The 24,908-nt window shown below is 40.7% G+C and overlaps 1 protein-coding gene across 4 annotated transcripts in view; it reads right to left on the bottom strand.

Moving 5' to 3' along the window:
- Positions 1-3,727: 3,727 nt before the first annotated feature.
- Positions 3,728-24,908, bottom strand: part of LOC106877312 (RNA exonuclease 4) — an 84,732-nt gene continuing 63,551 nt past the window's right edge. For all 4 annotated transcript variants that reach the window (XM_052978041.2, XM_052978043.2, XM_052978042.2 and 1 more), the window contains exons 2-6: positions 22,993-23,125; positions 17,456-17,649; positions 8,679-8,767; positions 6,014-6,163; positions 3,728-4,014 (exon numbers count right to left, since the gene is read on the bottom strand). In XM_052978041.2, the coding sequence (XP_052834001.1) occupies positions 3,940-4,014; positions 6,014-6,163; positions 8,679-8,767; positions 17,456-17,649; positions 22,993-23,003 (519 nt within the window). In that variant the 5' untranslated portion in view covers positions 23,004-23,125 and the 3' untranslated portion in view covers positions 3,728-3,939. The remainder of the gene's footprint in view (positions 4,015-6,013; positions 6,164-8,678; positions 8,768-17,455; positions 17,650-22,992; positions 23,126-24,908) is intronic.

The following is a 24,908-nucleotide window of genomic DNA, read 5'->3' as shown; positions in this document are numbered from 1 at the left end:
TGATAATCCTTTACCCTTTTAATTGTAATAATTATATATATATATATATATATATATATATATATATAATTGTATCAAGGACCTATAATCCTTTAAGGGATGCTAGCATCCTAGTTCTCTGGTTTATACCAGTGTTCAGTGAAAACTAAATATATTGGGACTTCTGGAAACTCCTTTTGCTTTCTGTCTAGAAGAATTATTTTTGATCTTATATCCTAAGAGACGTCTCTTAAATGCTAAAATAAAGACTGGTTTTCATGTGTCCGTGCATGTAAATGGACTCTTAAAAACTACTATTAAATATATAATCATTGATGAGAAGCATTAAAAAATGGTTAGTAGTTGTAATATTGATGAAAAATATAATATAATATAATAATTTGATATAATATATCTTCTATACGTGTCAATGTATTGGTATTTTACTATAGATTCAATTAAGCACGTTTCTTATAAAATATATCATTGAAATTCTGATAATTTATAAAACTAAATTTGAGATAAAACATATCTTAATAGTCATTACAACTTTAGTGTTCTTAGTTTTAATTAAAATTATCTATAAATAGTATCTGGTAATATCTAGTTTTTGCTTTTGTTTACAATGTTTATATTGACTGTAGATTTACGCACAAATATTGATGACACAACACCATTAAATGGTAATTAACTAACAGTTTTGATACATCATATTTTCTTATCTTCAGCATTTAACAACTACTTGATAAATGTTATCTCTCTCTCTCTCTCTTCCACTCGCTTTAATATCTCTCTCTCTCTATATATATATATATACATATATATATATATATATATATATATATATATATATATATATATATATATATATATATATATAGGCCTGCTAGCCTTTGCTATGCCAAGATGGTTTTTTTTATGTATTCTTCTTTCGCACTTAGATTTTAAATGTTGTCCCAACAGTAATATGTCCATTCTGCTGAAATAAATTTTCAGTAAATTTTCTACATTCTTGTGCAGCTGAAGATTGCTCTGCATTTTGCATTTAATGTAATGCTCGCATTACTTGAATAAATGGAGTAGCATGAAACGTGCTTACTGCAATAATCTTTAAAATCCGTGTTGCTTTTTTTTGATTATATATATATAGGCACAGGAGTGGCTGTGTGGCACCTTGAGCAAGTGTCTTCTACTATAGCCTCGGGCCGACCAAAGCCTTGTGAGTGGATTTGATAGACGGAAACTGAAAGAAGCCCATCGTATATATGTATATGTATATATATATATATATATATATATATATATATATATATATATATATATGTATGTGTGTGTTTGTGTGTCTATGTTTGTTCCCCCAACATCACTTGACAACTGATGCTGGTGTGTTTACGTCCCCGTAACTTAGCAGTTCGGCAAAAGAGACTGATAGAATAAGTACTAGGCTTCCAAAGAATAAGTCCTGGGGTCGATTTGTTCGATTAAAGGCGGTGCTCCAGCATGGCCGCAGTCAAATGACTGAAACAAGTAAACGAGATATATATTTATATACTGAGGGTGATAAATTGAATATTAATTTCAATTTAAAACCAGTGGTCTAGCATATAAAAAAAATCTGATAATTCAGAAAATTTGTATTACATGCGTATAAGAAGGGATGACCACTAGGTGGACATCCAATATGCTAGAAAGAGGTCATCAACAACCCAACCACAAAAGAAAAATCATGTTCTCCATATATATACGCATATATATATATATATATATATATATATATTACTCAAACTACCACACCACCACCAATAAAAACCATGGATTAAGTGTTTGTTTCTCTTTTTGTCTTCTGCAATTTTATTTTTGGATCCACTATATATTTGAAGAATTTTCTTTTATCTGGCTGTTTTTCTCTCTACAAAGCAGTAAGTTGCACTGTGGAAAAGTCATTTTAATGAATTTTTTTTATTTATTTATCACCCAGTGAAATACATCTGCACCACCAGATGCTCCTGAACCAGTTGTTGAGTGTCCCACTCATGAGGGATTGATGCTAGATGTGTTGAAACAATTGTTGTAATTAATAATATATTCTTGTATATTCCATCTTCTGTCTTCCATTTGTTATATATATATATATATATATTACTAATTTAGATACAGTGGTAAGTAGCTTGCTTACGAACCGCATGGTTTCGGGTTCGGGTTCAGTCCCACTGCGTGGCACCTTGGGCAAATGTCTTCTACTATAGCTCGAGCCTTGTGAGTGGATTTGGTAGACAGAAACTGAAAGAAGCCCGTTGTATATATGTATATATATATGTGTTTGTGTTTGTCCCCCCAACATCGCTTGACAACCGATGTTGGTGTGTGTGAGAGATCGTTGCCAGTGCCCCTGGACTGGCTCTTGTGCAGGTGACACATAAAATACACCATTTTGAGCGTGGCTGTTGCCAGTACCGCCTGACTGGCCTTCATGCCGATGGCACGTAAAAGCACCCACTACACTCTCTGAGTGGTTGACGTTAGGAAGGGCATCCAGCTGTAGAAACTCTGCCAAATCAGATTGGAGCCTGGTGTAGCCATCTGGTTTCACCAGTCCTCAGTCAAATCGTCCAACCCATGCTAGCATGGAAAGCGGACGTTAAACAATGATGATGATGATATATATATATATACATATATATATACACACATATATATACACATATATATATATACACATATATATACATATATATATATATATATATACATATATGTATATATACATATACATACATATATTTATATATATATATATATATATATATATATATATATATATATATATAAAGGTTATGAAGGGTATTGGATTCAACCAAACCCAAAGATATAGGTAATACCAAGTAAGTGCTGTATACCGACTAGTTTTGCCCCTGTCGTTGTATAAACATGAGTGGGGAATATAACATAGGTCGTGTATTAGCGTGTGTACGTTTAAAGAGAGAAAAGGATAAAGAGACTAAGGGCAAAGTTAGAAATATATCTTATGGATATATTTCTAAACATCACACAGAGTACTCCGGACACGATATGATATATATCCACCTTTGCTACTACAATTATCTCCGGAAAATACCCACAAGGATTCTTTACATGGATGTTTACTGCTGGAATGAAGCTACACTCCAAGTACTGTCTCTTCTTTGTTCTTTCTTCAGAGCATCGCTCTCACTTCTTACTACAAATCTCCTCTTATAGAGGTAATAATCCATTCTTCCACTATTACCGTCTCTGATGAAGGGATACATTGGATTTTCCCTGAAACAGCTGTAAGACTTTATACATAAAATATAATTCTAACTTTGCCATTGGTCTCTTTATCCTTTTCTCTCTTTATACATATATATATATATATGTATATATATATATATGTATATACATATATATATACATATATATACATATATATATACATATATATACATATATATACATATATATGTATATATATATATGTATATATATATGTATATATTTATATATATGTATGTGTATATCTATATGTCTTTGTGCCTGTGTTTGTCCCTTACTACCACTTGACAACCAGTGTTGGTGTGTTTATGTCCCAATAATGAAGAAGTTCAGCAAAAGAGACCAATAGAATAAGTACTAAGGTTAAAAAACGAATAAGCCCTGGGATTGATTTGTTCAACTAAAAACCCTTCAAGGCAGTGCCCCGGCATGGCTACAGTCAAATGGCTGAAATAAGTAAAAGACAAAAGATATTTATTAGGGTTCTTGTTCTTTTCATTATTAAAAATATTTTTATAATCATTATTATTATATTATTATTATTATTATTATTATATTATTATTATTGTTGTTGTTGTTGTTTTATTATAATCATCATCATTATTGCTGCTATTTGGCTTCGTCCTTTCTCCATTGTTATATTCACCATTATTCTCTTCTTCCTCCTTCTCACTTGTTCCATTTTCGCTCCCAGTTCTTCCTGTGTTTCCTGTAAATTCCCATCGTAGCCTGTGCATCAGTCACCTGTCAATGAGAGATAAGAGTTAAATTATTTGCTGGTGTGGCTGTGTGGCCAGAAGAAGCTTACTTCCCAAGGGGCAGGGGCAGGAAATTGTATAATATCTTTATTATCATGGCTCTAATATACTCTTAAATTCTGTAAAACAAATCTGTTTTTCATCTTTCTCTCTCTCTCTCTCTCTCTCTCTCTCTCTATATATATATATATATATATATATATATATATATATATATAGAGAGAGAGAGAGAGAGAGAGAGAGAGAGAGAGACCAGCAGCTAAGCCCGATTTCACCCGGTCTGTTTGGATGATGTGGCTGTGATTGTATTCAGTTAGGCATAATCTATATCAGCGTTTCTCAACCTTATCATTTTGGGTCCCCTGCTTTGATTGGAGCCTCCAGCTGTATGAAAATTTCCTGACCCTGCCCCTTGTCAGAAAAGAGCTTTGGGAGTTGTGAAAAATGAATTTGTACGTAGTCTGTTTCTGAGAGCTATTCAATTGGAGCTCTGTCTAATCATTCAAACATAGGGCGATCTTTCAATATAGGAGCACGCGACTGTCACTTACAGACACATACACATATATACGACAGGCTTCTTTCAGTTTCCGTCTAACATTGAATGGTTATGGGGGTCCAGTAGAGTACGATAAGACGGATGAGAATGATTACTTTAGATAATGAAGTCCCAGATATACTCTGCCTGCATAAAAGAGATGTGATGATCACAAGTGGAACACCTTTGATCATAGGTCTGACCTGGGGCTAAACAACAAAAATATCAACTATAATCACTAATTCTTAACTGGCACTGTGTCAGTTACAATGACAAGGGTTCCAGTTTGATCCAGTCAACAGAAACTGCCTGCTTGTGAAATTAAAGTGTAAGTGGCTGAGTACTCCATGGACAAGCATACCCTTAATGTAGTTCTCAGAGAGATTCTGGTGGAGTACAGTACTCCACAGACACACGTACCCTTAATGTAGTTCTCAAGGAGATTCAGTATGACACTGAGTGTGACAAGGCTGGGCCCTTTTGAATTACCGGTACAACTCATTTTTGCCAGCTAAGTGGACTGGAGCAACATGAAATAAAGTGTAATATACTAAATAGTGTTAGTAGCTACAGTTGTTTGTCATTGTTTAGCCCTAGGTCAGTCCTGATCCAGCAGACCTATAATCAAAACTGTCCCAGCTGTGATTGTTCTATCTTTATTTGGTGCAGGAGTGGTCGTGTGGTAAGTAGCTTGCTTACCAACCACATGGTTCCGGGTTCAGTCCCACTGCATGGCATGTTGGGTAAGTGTCTTCTACTATAGCCTCAGGACAACTAAAGCCTTGTGAGGGGATCTGGTAGACGGAAACTGAACTAAGCCCACCGTGTATGTTGGTGCGTTTATGTCTCTGTCACTTAGCAGTTCGGCAAAAGATATCGACAGAATAAGTACTAGGCTTACAAAGAATAAGTCCTGAGGTTGATTTGTTCAACTAAAGGTGGTGCTCCAGCATGGCAGCAGTCAAATTACTGAAACAAATAAAAGAATAAAAGAACATATCAGCTCTTTGTTGGTTACAGCATTGAGTGTTGCAGTTGATCCAATCAATGGAACAGCCTGCTCGTGAAACTGACATGCAAGTGGATGAGTTTTCTTCTAGACACACACGCCCTTAACATAGTTCTGAGGGAGATTCAGCATGACACTGAATGGGACAAGACTGGCCCTTTGACCTACAAGTACAATTCATTTTTGCCAGCTGGGTAGACTGGAGTAACATGAAATAAAGTGTCTTGCTCAAGAACACACCACATTACCTGGAACCAAACTCATGAGCTTACACTTGTGAGCTCATTAAGCCACACACCTTCAAATAGTCACTAATACATTTACTATAATACATTAAACCATGTAGTCCTAGATATACTTTGTTTGATAAAAGAGGGGAATCTTTCTGCTCTCTTAACTGGAATCTCTTTGCTGACTTTCTCGTACACATTGACTTACCGAATTGTGGTCATTTTGCTGGATTCTAAGTCCAAGTTCCTTTTGGGCCAATATTTTCAGAGATGGAGAACGGTTCTTATTTTGCAACATGAAAGGTTGATAATAAGCTGTGTCTCGTGTCATCGCTTCTGGATGTTTAAGCTCTAGAACCTGGAATTATAGAAGCAAAGAAAGCAACATTTGGATGATGAGTGATGATTCATGGCGATTGATAATGATGATCATTATTGTTATTATGATTGATGATTAATAATGATGGTTGACGATGACAACCATCACCATCGTCATGACTCATGACAATCGCCACCACCACCACCACCATCGTCATCGTCATCATTCCCATCACCACCACCATTGTCATCATCATCACCATCATCATCATCATCACCACCACCACCACCACCACCACCATCGTCATCGTCATCATTCCCATCACCACCACCATTGTCATCATCATCATCCCCATCACTACCATGACCACCACCATTTAACGTCCCTTTTCCATGCTGACATGGTTTGGATGGTTTGATAGGATCTGATGAGCTGCAGTGTTGTGTTGTACTCTAAAGTCAGCTTTGGCATTGTTTCTACAGCTGGATGTCCTTCCTGAAGCCGACCACTTTACAGAACGTACTGGATGCTTTTCATAGGACACCAGCATAAGTGAGGTCATCAAGTAATTTGCAAGACATAAATAGAACACAGAAAAATACGACTGAGCTGGGGGGGGGGGGTGACTTAATGCCAGGGGTTAAAGGGTTAAAGTATGATTGAGGGTCAAGCACAGGTGTTTTGCCATAGAGGAGATACATGGCTACTCTGCATTACATAAGGGTGGACTGGAGTAACTGAGATGATAAAGATGGTTGTGATGGGGTACTAGAGTGATCCCTTAAAAAGATGAGCATATGAGAAGGTATGGAATTATCTTGTTATAAAAGACTGGATTTGTCAAAGTTAGAACATCTTTGATCATAGGTCTCCTAGACCAGGACTGACTTAGGGCTAAACAACAACAACTAAAGGCATTAGCGCTCACTATTATTACTGTACATTTGATAATATATTCTTAGATACATTATGTTTGAATAAATGATCTAACAGACATAGCTGGAACATCTTTGATCTTAGGTCTGTCTGGATCAGGACTGACCTGGGGCTAAATAGCAACAGCTATAGTCACTAATACTAACTACTATATTATACATTAGATAATGTAATCCTAGATACATTATGCCAAAATAAAAGATGGGATGGTCACATATGGAACATCTTTGATCATAGGTCTGCTGGATCAGGACTGACCCTGGGCTAAACAACTGCAACAGCTATTGCCATTAATACTATTATATTATACATCAGATACTGTAGGATCAAAGGTCTACAGTATCAAGACTGACCTAAGGTCAAATAACAACAGCCGCTAATACTAACCACTATATTATACGTTAGATAATGTAGTCCTAGATACACTATGTCTGAATCATAGATGGGATGGTCACAGTTGGAACATCTTTGATCATAAGCCTACTGGATCAGATTTAACCAATATATTAGATAATGTAGTTCAAGATACACTGTGCCTAGATAATATAACATTTTTGTTAACAATAGGTCTTCTGAATTAGAGGGAGATTTATCCTGGAACAAAACTTGTGGATGAATGAAGAGGTGATGAGGACAATAGGATCAGAAGCAAGGGGAACTGATGTCACATCAAGAAGTGATGTCTTTGAACAGCCCCTTTCTTTGCCAGGGTGTCGAGCACGATAGATGTGTTGAATGAATCGTTTTAGGGGAGTGGTCAGAAGCTTAGATAGAGTGCACAAAAGGGAGTGGCTGTTGAGTTTTACTGGTCTTTGTAACTCAAAGTTTGTATATACTGTTGCTGATTGCATCTCAAAGTAAAAGATCTCCAGTAGCCCTCAAGGATGAGGGCTACAGAAGATTTGTATGAGAAACAAATGATGAATTTGACAAACAAGCTGAATAGTTAAAAGAACTGGAGCAGTGTGGAGGAATGAAGGGAGTGACGAGGATGATGGGAACAGAAGTGAGGGGAAGTGATGTTACATCAAGAAAAGGGGATCTTGGGAATAGCCACTTTCTTCACCAGGGTGTTGAATGTGATACACGTGTTTTGGGAATCATTTTAGGAGAGTTGTCCTTTCTGGCCAAACCCCTGGGTAAAGTGCATGTGAGGGTGCAACTGTTGAGTTTTGCTCATTCCTGTGACCCAGAGTTGAGATATACTGTTGCCAATTGCATCTTGAGGTAAGATATCTCCAGTAGCTCTCAAGGTTGAGGGCTACGGGAGATTTGTATGAGAAACAAATGAATTTGACAAACAAGTTATATGGCTAAAAGAACTGGATCAGTATGGAGGAATGAGCAGGGGCAATGAAGACAAAGGGTCCAGAAGTGATGTCATATCAAGAAGCAGGGTGTTCAAACAACTTCTTTCTGCGCTGGGGCACCACAGATGTGTTTAAAGGATTATTTTAGGGGAGTAGTCCTTCTCTAACCAGAAGCTCAGGTAGAGTGCACCTGAGAGTACGACTGTCATGTTTTGCTTGTTCATGTGACCCAAAGTTTTGATTTACTTTGCTGATTACATCTCAAGGTAACAGCAACTTTATTTGTACCTTTCAAGCACAGAACTTACATCTAAGTCATGATTCACAGAATGTCCCACAAGTATAGAGTCCTTGATGAGGGCAGCGACATCTCGCTGTACAGTTCTGAAGTCCGTAGCTGAAAAGAGAGAGAGAAAGAAGCGTTAGAGAGGTTATGTCATTGATGGCTTCACAAATGATAACAAAAGGGCTTTGATAAATCCTGATTTATGATCAACTGAATGATTAGTCAAACGGTCAATTAGTTAATTGATTTAATAGTTTACCAGTTGATAGGTCTACCTGGTCAGGACTGACCTAGAGTTAAGCAACAACAGTTATAGCTACTATTACGACTATACTGTACATTAGATATTGTAGTCCGAGGTACACTATGTTTGAATTAGATAGGAATGGTCACGTCTGGAGCATCTTTGATTATAGGTCTGTTGGAACAGGACTGACCTGGGGCTAAACAACTACAACTATAGCCACTAATATTAACTACTTAGCTATACACTAGATAATATAGTCCTAGATACACTATGCCTGAATAAAGGTTGTGATGGTCACAGCTGGAACACCTTTGACCATAGGTTTGTTGGATCAGGAATGACCTGGGGCTCAACAATGACAGTCACTAATTATATTATACTATACATCAGATAATGTAGTCCTAGATACATTATGGCTAAATAACAGACGGGATGGTCACAGCTGGAACATCTTTGATCATAGGTCTGCTGGATCGAGACTGACCTGGGGCTAAACAACGACTATGGCCGCTGATACTAACTCCTTTGCTATACATTAGATAATGTAGTTCTAGGTATGCTAGCACTAATGTTATAGGTGGGATAGTCATGGCTGGAATATCTTTGAAAAAGGATCTGTCTTAAGAAGAACAGCAACTGCAAGAGCCATACCACTACCACTATCATACCACAACCAAAACCATGAACAGCACAGCACTACTACTACCACCACAACAACCATCACCACCACCACCACAACCAAAACCACGAACAGCACAGCATTACTACTACCACCACCACAACAACCATCACTTCCATCATCACCACCACCACCACCACCACAACCAAAACCACGAACAGCACAGCATTACTACTACCACCACCACAACAACCATCACTTCCATCATCACCACCACCACCACCACCACAACCAAAACCACGAACAGCACAGCATTACTACTACCACCACCACAACAACCATCACTTCCATCATCACCACCACCACCACCACCACAACCAAAACCACGAACAGCACAGCATTACTACTACCACCACCACAACAACCATCACTTCCATCATCACCACCACCACCACCACCACAACCAAAACCACGAACAGCACAGCATTACTACTACCACCACCACAACAACCATCACTTCCATCATCACCACCACCACCACCACCACAACCAAAACCACGAACAGCACAGCATTACTACTACCACCACCACAACAACCATCACTTCCATCATCACCACCACCACCACCACCACAACCAAAACCACGAACAGCACAGCATTACTACTACCACCACCACAACAACCATCACTTCCATCATCACCACCACCACCACCACCACAACCAAAACCACGAACAGCACAGCATTACTACTACCACCACCACAACAACCATCACTTCCATCATCACCACCACCACCACCACCACAACCAAAACCACGAACAGCACAGCATTACTACTACCACCACCACAACAACCATCACTTCCATCATCACCACCACCACCACCACCACAACCAAAACCACGAACAGCACAGCATTACTACTACCACCACCACAACAACCATCACTTCCATCATCACCACCACCACCACCACCACAACCAAAACCACGAACAGCACAGCATTACTACTACCACCACCACAACAACCATCACTTCCATCATCACCACCACCACCACCACCACAACCAAAACCACGAACAGCACAGCATTACTACTACCACCACCACAACAACCATCACTTCCATCATCACCACCACCACCACCACCACAACCAAAACCACGAACAGCACAGCATTACTACTACCACCACCACAACAACCATCACTTCCATCATCACCACCACCACCACCACCACAACCAAAACCACGAACAGCACAGCATTACTACTACCACCACCACAACAACCATCACTTCCATCATCACCACCACCACCACCACCACAACCAAAACCACGAACAGCACAGCATTACTACTACCATCACCACAACAACCATCACTTCCATCATCACCACCACCACCACCACCACCACAACCAAAACCACGAACAGCACAGCATTACTACTACCACCACCACAACAACCATCACTTCCATCATCACCACCACCACCACCACCACCACAACCAAAACCACGAACAGCACAGCATTACTACTACCACCACCACAACAACCATCACTTCCATCATCACCACCACCACCACCACCACAACCAAAACCACGAACAGCACAGCATTACTACTACCACCACCACAACAACCATCACTTCCATCATCACCACCACCACCACCACCACAACCAAAACCACGAACAGCACAGCATTACTACTACCACCACCACAACAACCATCACTTCCATCATCACCACCACCACCACCACCACAACCAAAACCACGAACAGCACAGCATTACTACTACCACCACCACAACAACCATCACTTCCATCATCACCACCACCACCACCACCACAACCAAAACCACGAACAGCACAGCATTACTACTACCACCACCACAACAACCATCACTTCCATCATCACCACCACCACCACCACCACAACCAAAACCACGAACAGCACAGCATTACTACTACCATCACCACAACAACCATCACTTCCATCATCACCACCACCACCACCACCACCACAACCAAAACCACGAACAGCACAGCATTACTACTACCACCACCACAACAACCATCACTTCCATCATCACCACCACCACCACCACCACAACCAAAACCACGAACAGCACAGCATTACTACTACCACCACCACAACAACCATCACTTCCATCATCACCACCACCACCACCACCACAACCAAAACCACGAACAGCACAGCATTACTACTACCACCACCACAACAACCATCACTTCCATCATCACCACCACCACCACCACCACAACCAAAACCACGAACAGCACAGCATTACTACTACCACCACCACAACAACCATCACTTCCATCATCACCACCACCACCACCACCACAACCAAAACCACGAACAGCACAGCATTACTACTACCACCACCACAACAACCATCACTTCCATCATCACCACCACCACCACCACCACAACCAAAACCACGAACAGCACAGCATTACTACTACCACCACCACAACAACCATCACTTCCATCATCACCACCACCACCACCACCACAACCAAAACCACGAACAGCACAGCATTACTACTACCATCACCACAACAACCATCACTTCCATCATCACCACCACCACCACCACCACCACAACCAAAACCACGAACAGCACAGCATTACTACTACCACCACCACAACAACCATCACTTCCATCATCACCACCACCACCACCACCACCACAACCAAAACCACGAACAGCACAGCATTACTACTACCACCACCACAACAACCATCACTTCCATCATCACCACCACCACCACCACCACAACCAAAACCACGAACAGCACAGCATTACTACTACCACCACCACAACAACCATCACTTCCATCATCACCACCACCACCACCACCACAACCAAAACCACGAACAGCACAGCATTACTACTACCACCACCACAACAACCATCACTTCCATCATCACCACCACCACCACCACCACAACCAAAACCATGAACAGCACAGCATTACTACTACCACCACCACAACAACCATCACTTCCATCATCACCACCACCACCACCACAACCAAAACCACGAACAGCACAGCATTACTACTACCACCACCACAACAACCATCACTTCCATCATCACCACCACCACCACCACCACCACAACCAAAACCACGAACAGCACAGCATTACTACTACCACCACCACAACAACCATCACTTCCATCATCACCACCACCACCACCACCACCACAACCAAAACCACGAACAGCACAGCATTACTACTACCACCACCACAACAACCATCACTTCCATCATCACCACCACCACCACCACCACAACCAAAACCACGAACAGCACAGCATTACTACTACCACCACCACAACAACCATCACTTCCATCATCACCACCACCACCACCACCACAACCAAAACCACGAACAGCACAGCATTACTACTACCACCACCACAACAACCATCACTTCCATCATCACCACCACCACCACCACCACAACCAAAACCACGAACAGCACAGCATTACTACTACCACCACCACAACAACCATCACTTCCATCATCACCACCACCACCACCACCACAACCAAAACCACGAACAGCACAGCATTACTACTACCACCACCACAACAACCATCACTTCCATCATCACCACCACCACCACCACCACCACAACCAAAACCACGAACAGCACAGCATTACTACTACCATCACCACAACAACCATCACTTCCATCATCACCACCACCACCACCACCACAACCAAAACCACGAACAGCACAGCATTACTACTACCACCACCACAACAACCATCACTTCCATCATCACCACCACCACCACCACCACCACAACCAAAACCACGAACAGCACAGCATTACTACTACCACCACCACAACAACCATCACTTCCATCATCACCACCACCACCACCACCACAACCAAAACCACGAACAGCACAGCATTACTACTACCACCACCACAACAACCATCACTTCCATCATCACCACCACCACCACCACCACAACCAAAACCACGAACAGCACAGCATTACTACTACCACCACCACAACAACCATCACTTCCATCATCACCACCACCACCACCACCACCACAACCAAAACCACGAACAGCACAGCATTACTACTACCACCACCACAACAACCATCACTTCCATCATCACCACCACCACCACCACCACAACCAAAACCACGAACAGCACAGCATTACTACTACCACCACCACAACAACCATCACTTCCATCATCACCACCACCACCACCACCACAACCAAAACCACGAACAGCACAGCATTACTACTACCACCACCACAACAACCATCACTTCCATCATCACCACCACCACCACCACCACCACAACCAAAACCATGAACAGCACAGCATTACTACTACCACCACCACAACAACCATCACTTCCATCACCACCACCACCACAACCAAAACCATGGACAGTACAGCATTACTACTACCACCACCACCACAACTACCATCACTTCCATCATCACCACCACCACCACCACCACAACCAAAACCATGAACAGCACAGCATTACTACTACCACCACCACAACAACCATCACTTCCATCACCACCACCACCACAACCAAAACCATGGACAGTACAGCATTACTACTACCACCACCACCACAACTACCATCACTTCCATCATCACCACCACCACCACCACCACAACCAAAACCATGGACAGTACAGCATTACTACTACCACCACCACCACAACTACCATCACTTCCATCATCACCACCACCACCACCACCACAACCAAAACCATGAACAGCACAGCATTACTACTACCACCACCACAACAACCATCACTTCCATCACCACCACCACCACAACCAAAACCATGGACAGTACAGCATTACTACTACCACCACCACCACAACTACCATCACTTCCATCATCACCACCACCACCACCACCACAACCAAAACCATGGACAGTACAGCATTACTACTACCACCACCACCACAACTACCATCACTTCCATCATCACCACCACCACCACCACCACAACCAAAACCATGAACAGCACAGCATTACTACTACCACCACCACAACAACCATCACTTCCATCACCACCACCACCACAACCAAAACCATGGACAGTACAGCATTACTACTACCACCACCACCACAACTACCATCACTTCCATCATCACCACCACCACCACCACCACAACCAAAACCATGAACAGCACAGCATTACTACTACCACCACCACAACAACCATCACTTCCATCACCACCACCACCACAACCAAAACCATGGACAGTACAGCATTACTACTACCACCACCACCACAACTACCATCACTTCCATCATCACCACCACCACCACCACCACAACCAAAACCATGAACAGCACAGCATTACTACTACCACCACCACAACAACCATCACTTCCATCACCACCACCACCACAACCAAAACCATGGACAGTACAGCATTACTACTACCACCACCACCACAACTACCATCACTTCCATCATCACCACCACCACCACCACCACAACCAAAACCATGAACAGCACAGCATTACTACTACCACCACCACAACAACCATCACTTCCATCACCACCACCACCACAACCAAAACCATGGACAGTACAGCATTACTACTACCACCACCACCACAACTACCATCACTTCCATCATCACCACCACCACCACCACCACAACCAAAACCATGAACAGCACAGCATTACTACTACCACCACCACAACAACCATCACTTCCATCACCACCACCACCACAACCAAAACCATGGACAGTACAGCATTACTACTACCACCACCACCACAACTACCATCACTTCCATCATCACCACCACCACCACCACCACAACCAAAACCATGGACAGTACAGCATTACTACTACCACCACCACCACAACTACCATCACTTCCATCATCACCACCACCACCACCACCACAACCAAAACCATGAACAGCACAGCATTACTACTACCACCACCACAACAACCATCACTTCCATCACCACCACCACCACAACCAAAACCATGGACAGTACAGCATTACTACTACCACCACCACCACAACTACCATCACTTCCATCATCACCACCACCACCACCACCACAACCAAAACCATGAACAGCACAGCATTACTACTACCACCACCACAACAACCATCACTTCCATCACCACCACCACCACAACCAAAACCATGGACAGTACAGCATTACTACTACCACCACCACCACAACTACCATCACTTCCATCATCACCACCACCACCACCACCACAACCAAAACCATGGACAGTACAGCATTACTACTACCACCACCACCACAACTACCATCACTTCCATCATCACCACCACCACCACCACCACAACCAAAACCATGAACAGCACAGCATTACTACTACCACCACCACAACAACCATCACTTCCATCACCACCACCACCACAACCAAAACCATGGACAGTACAGCATTACTACTACCACCACCACCACAACTACCATCACTTCCATCATCACCACCACCACCACCACAACCAAAACCATGAACAGCACAGCATTACTACTACCACCACCACAACAACCATCATCACCACCACCACCACCACCACAACCAAAACCATGGACAGTACAGCATTACTACTACCACCACCACCACAACTACCATCACTTCCATCATCACCACCACCACCACCACAACCAAAACCATGAACAGCACAGCATTACTACTACCACCACCACAACAACCATCACTTCCATCATCACCACCACCACCACCACCACAACCAAAACCATGGACAGTACAGCATTACTACTACCACCACCACAACAACCATCACTTCCATCATCACCACCACCACCACCACAACCAAAACCATGAACAGCACAGCATTACTACTACCACCACCACAACAACCATCACTTCCATCATCACCACCACCACCACCACCACAACCAAAACCACGAACAGCACAGCATTACTACTACCACCACCACAACAACCATCACTTCCATCATCACCACCACCACCACCACCACAACCAAAACCACGAACAGCACAGCATTACTACTACCACCACCACAACAACCATCACTTCCATCATCACCACCACCACCACCACCACCACAACCAAAACCACGAACAGCACAGCATTACTACTACCATCACCACAACAACCATCACTTCCATCATCACCACCACCACCACCACCACAACCAAAACCACGAACAGCACAGCATTACTACTACCACCACCACAACAACCATCACTTCCATCATCACCACCACCACCACCACCACAACCAAAACCACGAACAGCACAGCATTACTACTACCACCACCACAACAACCATCACTTCCATCATCACCACCACCACCACCACCACAACCAAAACCACGAACAGCACAGCATTACTACTACCACCACCACAACAACCATCACTTCCATCATCACCACCACCACCACCACCACCACAACCAAAACCACGAACAGCACAGCATTACTACTACCACCACCACAACCATCACTTCCATCACCACCACCACCACAACCAAAACCATGGACAGTACAGCATTACTACTACCACCACCACCACAACTACCATCACCACCACAACCAAAACCATGAACAGCACAGCATTACTACTACCACCACCACAACAACCATCACTTCCATCATCACCACCACCACCACCACAACCAAAACCATGGACAGTACAGCATTACTACTACCACCACCACAACCAAAACCATGAACAGCACAGCATTACTACTACCACCACAACAACCATCACATCCATCACCACCACCACAACAACCATCACCACCACCACCACCACAACCAAAACCATGGACAGCACAGCACTACCACCACCACCACCACTATCACCACCAACAACAAAACAATAAGTAAATTCTGTGCACTGACCGTCTATGAGTAAGTCCGGGGTTATTCCACTGACAGATGTCCTGTAACTTGTGATCTTTTGACTTGGCTTCACATATCGGTCATAGATGCATTCTCCATCCTGGTTAACTAATGATGCTCGAGCAAGCATGTCAATGTCAGCAAGTGGACCAGTGCCGACCATTTCACAATCCAGCGCCACACAAGGTGTATTTCTGCAACCAATAGCAACAACAATAAGAAATTTGCAGAGAACTATTAAATGTATTTCTTCAGAAATTGTTGAGATTTTGTATAGATCACATAAGCTGTACCATGGTTGGATTAAGACTCAAAGAGGCCCTAAACTCTTTAAATATTTTAGTGTTCCTCCATATATAAGCGATTCAAAATATAAACAGTAATAAACCATAAAATAAATTTATATTTTCCAAAATGAAACTAAACTAACAGTAAGATAGAAAATAATGTTTATTTTTGTATTCTTCCATTTTATTTATCTTTAAAATGTTTTCTCCTACTTATTTTAATTGCAAAGTCTTTTTTTAATTACAAAGTCTTGTAAACCATTTAAAACCTCTCATGGTCGCTTTATCTGCTAGAAATAGCAGCTCAAATACTCTTACATCAGATCTCAATGCTGGATGTTCAAGAACCAAATGAAGGCTAGATTCTCAATCCCAGGATCATCCATATTCCAAAAAGGTATAATATGTCTGTGTAGAGCAAATGTAGACTGAGATACAGGGGTCCAAGACCAACAGACAGAATTAATCTGCAAAATTAATCTTACATAACATATCTCCTTCTGTACCTAGTGAAGATAAGATATCCTGAATATCATTTTAGCAAGTTTAAAGGGATTTCTTTTGTGCCGTAAACCATTTACCATTTCTGTGGTACCCCCTACTTCGTATGATGCCCTAAGCACATACTTATTTTACCTAATGGTTAATCCAGTGCTTGGCTGTATCAAAGATGCAGTCTCACAAATGAGATCTTTGAAAACTATATTCTTAATAATACACTTGTCATTCCTTTTAACTTGACAGTCATTTTTGTCTTAGATGAAGAAACTAACTTAAAAGCCACACTCTGTGCTGACTTTTAAGCAAGCTCCTGAGGAGGAATAAACCGAAGAAAGCAATAATAATAATAAAAAAACATTTCTTGGTATCCTACCATCTCAGACTGTCACAAAGTTTTGGTATTAAATTCAAAAAGTTTTCATCAGTTATCCGACACACAATGTCTTGCTTATTATTCTTATTCTTCTTCTTCTTATTATTATTATTATTATTATTCAGTAGTTTTATTTTTATAACGTGCTTTCACTTCACTACCGAGCGCAGCTCTGTGCGCCTTGGGTATGTGCTGTGGTTTGCTGTGGTGCTCTTATGTTTACTGTATTGAAAGTGTTTTGCGTAGAATGTGTGCAGTACCCAGTAGTGCAATTTTCTGTATGTTATATATATTTGTAAGTCCTGGTGTTTTTGTTATGTATTTGTCTGAATATTTTTTTATTATACCTAAGGCACCTACTATGATAGGAATTGTTTCTGTTTTTAGATTCCACATTCGAGTTATCTCTATTTCCAGGTCTTTGTATTTTGAAAGTTTTTCCATTTCTTTTAGAGAAACGTTGTCATCTGCTGGTATTGAAACATCAATTAGAAGGCATTTTTTTCCTTCATGATCTTTGACAACTATATCTGGTCTATTTGCCTTAATTTCTCTATCTGTGTGTATTGGCATATCCCAGAGTATGGTTGCTTTCTCGTTTTCTGTGACCTTTTCTGGCGTGTGTTTATACCATCTTTTTTCTGTTGCTATTCCATAATGTTGGCATAGCTTCCAGTGTATATAGGTCCCAGCTCTGTCTATTATTATTATTATTATTATTATTCTTATTATTATTATTGCTAAGAAGGCATTGAAATGGCAGAATCGTTAGTGCACTGGACGAAATGGTTAGCGGTATTTCACCTGTTGCTACATTCTGAGTTCAAATTCCACTGATGTTGACTTTGCCTTTCATTATTTCGAGGTCAATAAATTAAGTACCAGTGAAACACTGGGGTCGATATAATCAACTAGTCCCCACCCAACAAATTTGAGGTTTTGTGCCTCCAGTAGAAAGAATTATTATAATAGTGAAGGGTGGTAACTCTTGTAAACCATCTAAAACCTGTCATGGTCGCTTTACCTGCTAGAAATTACAGCTCAAATCAGGCGGCGAGCTGGCAGAAACGTTAGCACGCCGGGTGAAATGCTTAGCGGTATTTTGTCTGCCACTACGTTCTGAGTTTAAATTCCACCGAGGTCGACTTAGCCTTTCATCCTTTCGGGGTTAATTAAATAAGTACCAGTTGCATACTGGGGTCGATATAATCGACTTAATCCCTTTGTCTGTCCTTGTTTGTCCCCTTTATGTTTAACCCCTTGTGGGCAATAAAGAAATAAGAAATTGCAGCTCAAATGCTCTTACATCAGATCTCAATGCTGGATGTTCAAGAGCCAAATGAAGACCAAATTCTCAATCCCAGGATCATCCATGTTCCAAAAAGGTATAATATGTTTGTGTAGAGCAGATGTAAACTGAGATACAGGGGTTCAAGACCAACAGACAGAATTTCACTTTTATTCATATGAAACAACATGTTCTACATAGGTTGTACAAAAGGTGCATTTAAAGCAGGGAAAACTATAGCCTTTATTATATACTTGTCACCTCTTTTACCTTGACAGTTGTTATCAATTTTATCTTATATAAAGAAATGGACATGTTCTAGAAAGAGTTATTCTTTTACTTGTTTCAGTCGTTTGACCGTGGCCATGCAGGAGCACCTCTTTGAAGGGCCTTGAGTCAAATAAATCGACTCAAGGACTCTTTTTTTTTTTAAAGCTTTGTACTTACTCTATCAGTCACTTTTGTCAGGTGGTGATGGGGGGGACAAACACTGACATATACATATATACAACAAGCTTCTTTTCGTTTGTCTTCCAAATTCGCTCATAAGGTTTTGATTGTCCTGAGGCTATAATAGAAGACATTTGTGCAAGGTGCCATGCACTGAGACTGAACCTGGAACCATGTGGTTAGGAAGCAAGCTTTTTACCACACAACCACATCTGGAGTAAGGAGGGAATGTTTCCACTGTGTGGATTGTCCCTTCATTTCTGGCTCAAAGTGATGAACCCACCACTCATCCCAGCTTAGGAAGCAATCAAGGAAACCAGCTGGATTTGCTTCAAACAATGTCAGATTTTCCCATGATGTGATCATCTTGGTGCACTTTTTATCAGGTGTAAGAAGACTTGGCACCCACTGAGTTGAAACCTTTGTCATGCCAAGTTCATTGTGCAGAATATTCTCAACTCTCTCATGAGATATGCTAATAGAATTGGCTGTTTGATTTATAGTCAATCGCCTGTCATCCATCATTATGTGGTGAACATGATCAATATTATCCTCAGTAATGGCAGTTGTAGGACGTCCAGACCTTGCGTCATCTTCAAGACTCTCCCTTTTCCTAAATTCAGCTGCCCATATTTACACTGTTGATAAAGCTAGAGCATCATCCCCTAATGTAGCAACCATGTCAACAAAATGTGCTTGGGGGCTAAACCCTTTTTCTGCAGGTACTTGAATAACACCATGATGCCAAGACAAGTTGCTACAAGTTAATTTTGAAATCTTCTTCAAACAGTCAGGCATGAGTTTACTTGGGAAGAAACAATGCAGTTATAAATAAGAAGATTTGAAATTAATGCATGCAAAATCTAACAGCTCTAGCATCACTCCTTCATGGTCAGCCTATGAACTTATCACCCCACCCTTGTACTTCCTGTGCCTCTGAAATCTTGTATCCCGGCTGTAAGGCCTTATTTCCATATACATCAGCGTAATTTTATTTGTCCAGTCGAAGGACATCTGTTGTTATGTCCTGTTATTATTTTTATTGTATTTGTGTAACATTGTTTGTTTTTTCCCGTCCTTGGTTTTGTATACATTCACTGCTTTCTCCCAAGGAATCTAATGCTTTTAGCTTAGTTTTTCCTTGGTGCTGGCCAGATTGGAGCAATATCGAGAATAACCAGCCAAAATTGCAAAGATAACTTCGAATGACATGTCCGTGTTTTCTTTGTATCGTCTATCTGTATGCTTTGTCCCTTTGTTGTATTACCTAACTGTCTGGATGTTTTGCGTTCTTGTCCCATTCTGTATTATCTATATATATATATATATATATATATATATATATATATATATATATATATATATATATATATATATATACTGGCGGATGCACCTGATAATTCCTGAGAAAGCGGGGCTTATCCCTTGGTTCCGTTCTCATAATTGTTTCGCTAATCCAATAATAACAATACAAAGTATGTAACCCTTAAAACGGTTTTTGTGCATTTACAGACAATACCGAACTGTCTTACACAGGATCTTGTTTTTAGGAATTCCCAATAAGTTATGAATACCCAAATTGTGAAGTCAGTTATGTAATAACATGAAATTAGTTACCTAATAGTAAGAATTCAAATAAAGGGCTTTAATGTGTTTCCAGAATACATAGAACATAGGAGGAAATGCTAATAAGGTATGTATACTAAAATTGTGAAGCATGTTACGTAATAACTGGCTAATCAGATATGAGATAATAACAATTCAAAGTAAATAACTCTGGAAAGGGGCTTTTGTGTGTTCCCAGAGAATATTACCCTCAGTGGTGCTAGTGTTGGTATATTTGTGAATAAGTCACTTACCAAAATAAGTGAATCTATTGTTTAGGAAAATACTATTTACTTGTTTAAGGGTTGTACTGGATGAATTGCAAAAATAACTCTTAACAGTTCAAATACTAAGAAATAAGCAAACTCAATTTGATTGATACCAAATGAACAATTCCACAAACACAACCACAAACGAAATTTCCCACATATGTAGTAGATATATATATATATATATATATATATATATATATATATATATATATATATACACACACACACACACACACACACACAAATACATATACATATATCTTTTACTTCTTTTTAGTCATGCTGGAGCACCGGCTTGAAGGGTTTAGTCAAGCAAATTGACCCTGAAACTTATCTTTAAATCTGGTACTTGTCTTGTCAGTCTCTTTTACCAAACTACTAAGTTATAGGGGCATATTCCAGTTCTCAAATGATGATGGGAGACAAGTGCATGCACACACACACACACACGTGCGCATACCCCATGTATACACACATGCATATACACATACATGCACGTACTTACACACAAGCACACACATACAAGTCCACATGCATGCACACACATGCACATACACACACACACACTGTTCCCGTCTATCAAATTCAGTCACAACACTGCTCAGCAACAAGACACCTAAAAAAAAGATTCCACACAGTGGGACAGAACCTGAAACTACACGTTTGCAAGGCAAGCTTGTTAACCACACAGCTGGAGTGATTGAAGAGGAGAAGAGATAGAGACAGTGGTGAATAAGAGAATAAAAGAATAACAGAATTACAGTTGCGCCATATTAACAAACAGGTTTAGTAGATTTAGCTTGAGGTTTGTTAATGTCTACACTTCTTTTGTCTTCTTTATTCTGTATTCTGAATGTCTTCCTTTTTGCAGATTTTCTTCAGGCTTTTGAATCTCTGTAATTAAAAAATTACAATTAATTAAAAAAAAATTACAACAAAAGAAATAAAAATTTTAATAAAATCATCAGGTTTAGTTGCTGGGGCAAGAAGTACACAAACATAGGTGCAGGCGTGGCTGTGGGGTAAGAAGTTTGCTTCCCAACCAAGAGGTTCAGGGTTCATTCCCACTACACCCTGGGCAAGTGTCAGACTATAGCCTCAGGCCAACAAAAGCCTTGTGAGTGGATTTGGTAGATGGAAACTGAAAGAAGCCCGTTGTATGTACATATATATATATATATATATATATATATATATGTATGTATATATTTGTGTGTCTGTTTGTACCCCTACCATATGTATATGTTTGTGTGTCTGTGTTTGTACCCCTACATCCCTGTTACTTAGCAGTTCGGCAAAAGGCACTGATAGAATAAGTACTAGGCCTACAAAGAATAAATCCTGGGGTCGATTTGTTTGAATAAAGGTGGTGTTCCAGCAGGGCTGCAGTTAAATGACTGAAACAAAAAAAAAAAATAATGAATATACATATATATACATATATATATATATATCATCATCATCATCATCATCATCGTTTAACGTCCGCTTTCCGTGCTAGCATGGGTTGGACGATTTGATTAAGGACTGGTGAAACCGGATGGCAACACCAGGCTCCAATCTGATTTGGCAGAGTTTCTACAGCTGAATGCCCTTCCTAACGCCAAATATATATATATTAATATATACAGGGGTTGGACAAAATAATAGAAACACCTAGCATCATAGCATCATAATTTTGAAATCTCTATAAAACCGTCAAAAGCTTGCTTATTTTTATGTCTTTTTATTTATTATTAGTGTTGCTTAATATGTTTTGCTAAGATTGCCGTTTCTTCTCAGATATCATCAGAAAAAGGTAATTAAAATTCATTAAAATGACAGATCTATCAAACTTTCAAAGAGTTCAAATTGTTGGTGCTTGTATGGCAGGCACTAGCATAACAAAAACAGCCAAAATGTTTGGTGTATCAAGAAGTACTGTCTCGAAAGTAATGACAGCCTTTGAGAAAGAGGGAAGAACCTCCTCATCAAAACAAATCTCCAGAAGAAAACCAAATCTTTCGGACAGGGACTGTCGGACTCTTACACGAATTGTTAGAAAGGACAACAAAAGTACAGCTCCCAAAATTACTGCAGAGCTTAATGACCACCTCGAGAACCCAGCTTCAACTAAAACTGTTCGCCAGGAGCTGCACAAAGCTGGATTTCACAGGAGGGTTGCAACCAGAAAACCACTACTTTCAAAAGCAAATGTTGGAAAGTGTTTAGAGTGGAGTAAAACCTACAGAATTGGTCCCTAGAGCAGTGGAAGAATGTTATTTTCTCGGACGAGTCATCCTTTACATTATTTCTGACCACCGGCCAAGTATATGTGCGGAGACAGCCAAAAGAAGCATGTGACCCAGACTGCCTTCTTCCAACTGTTAAACATGGAGGAGGATCTGTAATGATCAGGGGGGGGGGGGGGGGCTATATCTTGGAAATCTGCTGGCCCAATGGTTTCCCTTCATGGCAGAATTAATAGACAAGACTATTTAAGCATTTCATCTGATCAAATTCATCCTATGGTTGCAGAAATGTTTCCGGAGAGAAATACAATCTTTCAGGATGATAATGCACCAATTCACACAGCTAAAGTTGTTACTGAATCGCATGAAGAACATTCTAGTGGAGTTGAACATCTTATCTGGCCACCAGAGTCCTCAGATCTCAATATTATTGAACATGTATGGTG

This window comes from Octopus bimaculoides, chromosome 29, assembly GCF_046866305.1.
Source record: "Octopus bimaculoides isolate indiv1 chromosome 29, ASM4686630v1, whole genome shotgun sequence".
In the NCBI taxonomy this organism is placed as follows: domain Eukaryota; kingdom Metazoa; phylum Mollusca; class Cephalopoda; order Octopoda; family Octopodidae; genus Octopus; species Octopus bimaculoides.
This window is presented reverse-complemented; position numbering and strand designations above follow the sequence as displayed.